Genomic DNA, 3,688 nt, shown 5'->3' on the forward strand with positions numbered 1-3,688 from the left:
CAGAAATATTGTGTTATATACATTTATTTTGCTGTAGGCTTACACCTATTTCAGATAGGCATTTGAATGTGTTCGTGCTTCAATCGTATCAATCAATCGATTTGTAAATACAGGGTAACACCAATCCGAAATTAGACACACACACACACACACACACACAAGTACACACACACACACACACACACACACACACACACACACACACACTCACACCCACCTACACTCGTATATTGAGTTACTTTTGTATTTCTCCACCAAACTTGTATAATGTATCTATACGCATGCAAATCTATGTATCAATAAATTATTTTACAAGATGTTAATCATGCTTCTCAGCTGTTATTTTCATTGACAAGACTCTCACATGCATTTCTACGGCTACAGTCACCACTATCGTAGACAACGGTGACTACCTCTGCTGCTACAGTGACCACCACCACCACCACCACCACTGCTGTTCTTGTCATCACCGTCAACAGCACTACGGCTACAATCACCCACCAATTGCTGCTCCCACAAATACGACCAGCTGTATTCCCCAACCACTACGGATATAGTCACTAACGCTGCTGTTACTGTAAACATTACCACCACCACCACCACTGCTGCTGCAATTCTCCTCACCACTATTGTTGTTACCACCACCACCACCACTCCGGTTAGAGTCACAATCTTCGCTGCTGTAATTATTATTGAAGCTACCGCTACAATCACGATCACTGACACTAGCGCCACCCAAATTTTATGTCATTTCCTTCACTACACTCTCTGCTGATTCTACTCCTCTTTAAAGGCTACGAAGGGCAAGTAACTCTATTCCACCCTCGTGTTATCATGACGCTTGTACGTCGGTCGTCTTGTCATTGATTTCTCACTTGACTGCTTTCTTCATCCCCTGCATTCCTGCTGAAAGCTCGACATCGCAGCAACAGTTCCTATATTCTCGTTCCTTTCATTTCTCTCTTGCCAACAACACAAGGCAAAAAGGAAGAAAAAAAAAATAACAAACTTATCTTTTGGAACGGAAGATGAAGATGAGACGTCGGTTATGGTTGCGCTTGGCTATTTTGATTGTGACGTCTCTGTTTGCCATTCCTTTATTACTCTACCATTTGGATGATGGACAGCATAGACTTAAAATTTATTCCAGAGATTCGCCGCGTAGAAATAAAAGGGTCGATACAGATTACGATGAGCGAGATCGACCGGAAAATGCCATGAGAAATCCACCTTTGGGCATTGTTGATGAAGGAGGGAATATCAACAACAGTACGTACTCAGTAGCGAAACACAAGGCAAAGACAGTTTTGAAACAAGGAGTGCTTGGTAACTACGAGCCTGAGGAAGTAAAACATTCTTCCCTTCCTGGCGAAAATGGCGAACCAGTTTACACAAGCATGAGTGAAAAAGCTCAAGCTGATTCTTCTATCCACGAGTATGGTTTTAACTTGGTGGCCAGCGATAAGATTTCTTTGGAACGGACGATTCCGGACACCCGTGTGGAGGAGTGCAAATACTGGCACTATTCTCGCAAACTCCCCACTGCTAGCGTCGTCATTGTTTTCCACAACGAAGGCTGGTCTACGTTGATGCGAACCGTACACAGTGTTATCAACACGTCCCCAGCACACCTGCTGAAAGAAGTTGTCATGGTTGACGATATGAGCGACAAACCACACCTGAAAAATAAACTTGAGGAATATATCAAGCAGTTCAACAATAAAGTCAAGCTTTACCGAAACGATAAACGCGAAGGCCTTATTCGAACCCGTACACTCGGTGCTCAGTATGCAGTGGGCGATGTTATTGTGTTTCTTGATGCCCACTGTGAGTGTAACAGGAACTGGTTGGTTCCGTTGCTGGCCAGGATTGCTTACGATCGTAAAATAATGGCAGTACCCATTGTTGAAAGTATTGACTGGGATAACTTCAGATACCACCCTGTTTATACTACTAACCATCATCGGGGTATATTTGAATGGGGATTCTTGTATAAAGAAAGCAAAGTTCCACAGAAGGAATTGGACAAACGCAGTCACAACAGCGAACCATATTGGTCTCCCACACACGCAGGGGGACTTTTTGCCATTGACAGAAAATATTTTTTTGAATTGGGAGGATATGATCCTGGTCTTCAGATTTGGGGTGGAGAAAACTTTGAGTTGTCTTTCAAAATATGGATGTGTGGGGGTAGCATTGAATGGGTCCCTTGTTCCCGTGTCGGACACGTATACAGAAATTATATGCCATATGGATTTGGGAAAATTACCAGCAAAATACCCATCGTCCTCCTCAATTATATGCGTGTAGTGGAAGTGTGGCTAGATGAAGATTTCAAACAATATTTCTACCGACGTGAACCATCAGTTGAAGGTTACCCAGTTACTAATATTAGCGACCAGTTAACGTTTAAAAAAGAACACAAATGCAAAAGCTTCAGTTGGTTTATGGATAACATTGCCTATGAAGTCTACGATAAATTCCCACCGCCACCGGGAAACAAGGCTTGGGGTGAAATTCAATTGAAGTCTGGGAGTAGCTTGTGCTGGGATACCTACGGGCAACCACCTGGAGGCAGCCCTATTGGAGTAAGTGGCTGTCATCACTTTGGTGGTAACCAGTTGTTTAGACTTAATGTACAGGGCCAAATGGCCATGGGGGAGCGATGCATCGACTCTGGGAATGGTGATACACTACATGTCCAGTTCTGCGACATCCAACCGAACGGACCGTGGAGCTGGGATGAAAAAACTGGACTAATTTTGAACAAGAATCGCAACCGTTGTGTGGAGTCTGGGCACGACAGCCGGCTTCACCTCAAAGCCTGTAATGAACAGGTTGCCAATCAGCAATGGATTATAAAAAAGATTTGGTCGTGGAAATAATTTTTTTTTTTTAAACTAGAACCCTCATATTTGATCATATCATTCATATTACAACCACCAAACCTCTCTGGGTCATACATATATATGTTCGGAATGAAACAAATTTACAGAGGGCAGTCTTTAGACAGTCCTCAGCCACTTTCGTATCCTATGGTATGTTAAACAATTATTATTTACGAATCATTTGTTATTTCTTTTTTATTTTTGTCGATTCATCTCCCAATGTACACATAGGAATAATTTTACACACACACAAAACAAAATAGACAGAAAAAAAGTAATGAATCTGGCTTAAAGCCAAGAGAAATAATACAACTTCATCTTTGAAGAATTGTGAGTAATTAAGTAAAATATCAAAACACAAAAATGTCGACCTCAACTTAGGCGCCAGACAAATCAAATCCTTGGATTCGATCCTTCGACCTAGTGGTCACGAAGTAAACTTTTTTTCTCCATATTTCTTTGTTATTTATTACAGCTGGATCAGTTTTCCTTCCCCTTCTTTCTCACGTCATTCCATGACCTCCCCATACAATAATATACACCCCTTCAACACGTATACAAACACAGTGTGTATACATTGCAAAATTATACATATATATATATATATATATATATATATTGCTGTTTCCAATGTTTATTTTTCGTTTTAAACACCTGGTCTTTTTTCTTTCTAATCACATTGTCTCTACTCTGCTACTCCTACAATTACTTCTTTTAGTCCGGCAACGAAAATAACTAAGCATTTTATGTTAGATATATGTATGTTTGTGTTTTGGTATTTTAAAAATTTCTCAAAAAAT

General features: G+C 40.8%; 1 protein-coding gene across 2 annotated transcripts in view; it reads left to right on the forward strand.

Annotated features, from left to right (window-relative positions):
• The first annotated feature begins 408 nt into the window (after positions 1–408).
• LOC106883973 (N-acetylgalactosaminyltransferase 7) overlaps positions 409–3,688 on the forward strand; it is a 20,735-nt gene continuing 17,455 nt past the window's right edge. The window contains exon 1 of one of the 2 annotated variants that reach the window (XR_008266868.1): positions 409–3,038. Coding sequence is in view for 1 of the 2 variants with exons in the window: in XM_052977061.1 (XP_052833021.1) it covers positions 1,029–2,885 (1,857 nt within the window). In the remaining variant the exon portion in view is untranslated. Of the gene's footprint in view, positions 3,343–3,688 lie in introns of those variants that run through there. The other variant, XM_052977061.1, reaches the window with a different exon arrangement.

This window comes from Octopus bimaculoides, chromosome 26 (genome assembly GCF_001194135.2).
Source record: "Octopus bimaculoides isolate UCB-OBI-ISO-001 chromosome 26, ASM119413v2, whole genome shotgun sequence".
NCBI lineage: Eukaryota > Metazoa > Mollusca > Cephalopoda > Octopoda > Octopodidae > Octopus > Octopus bimaculoides.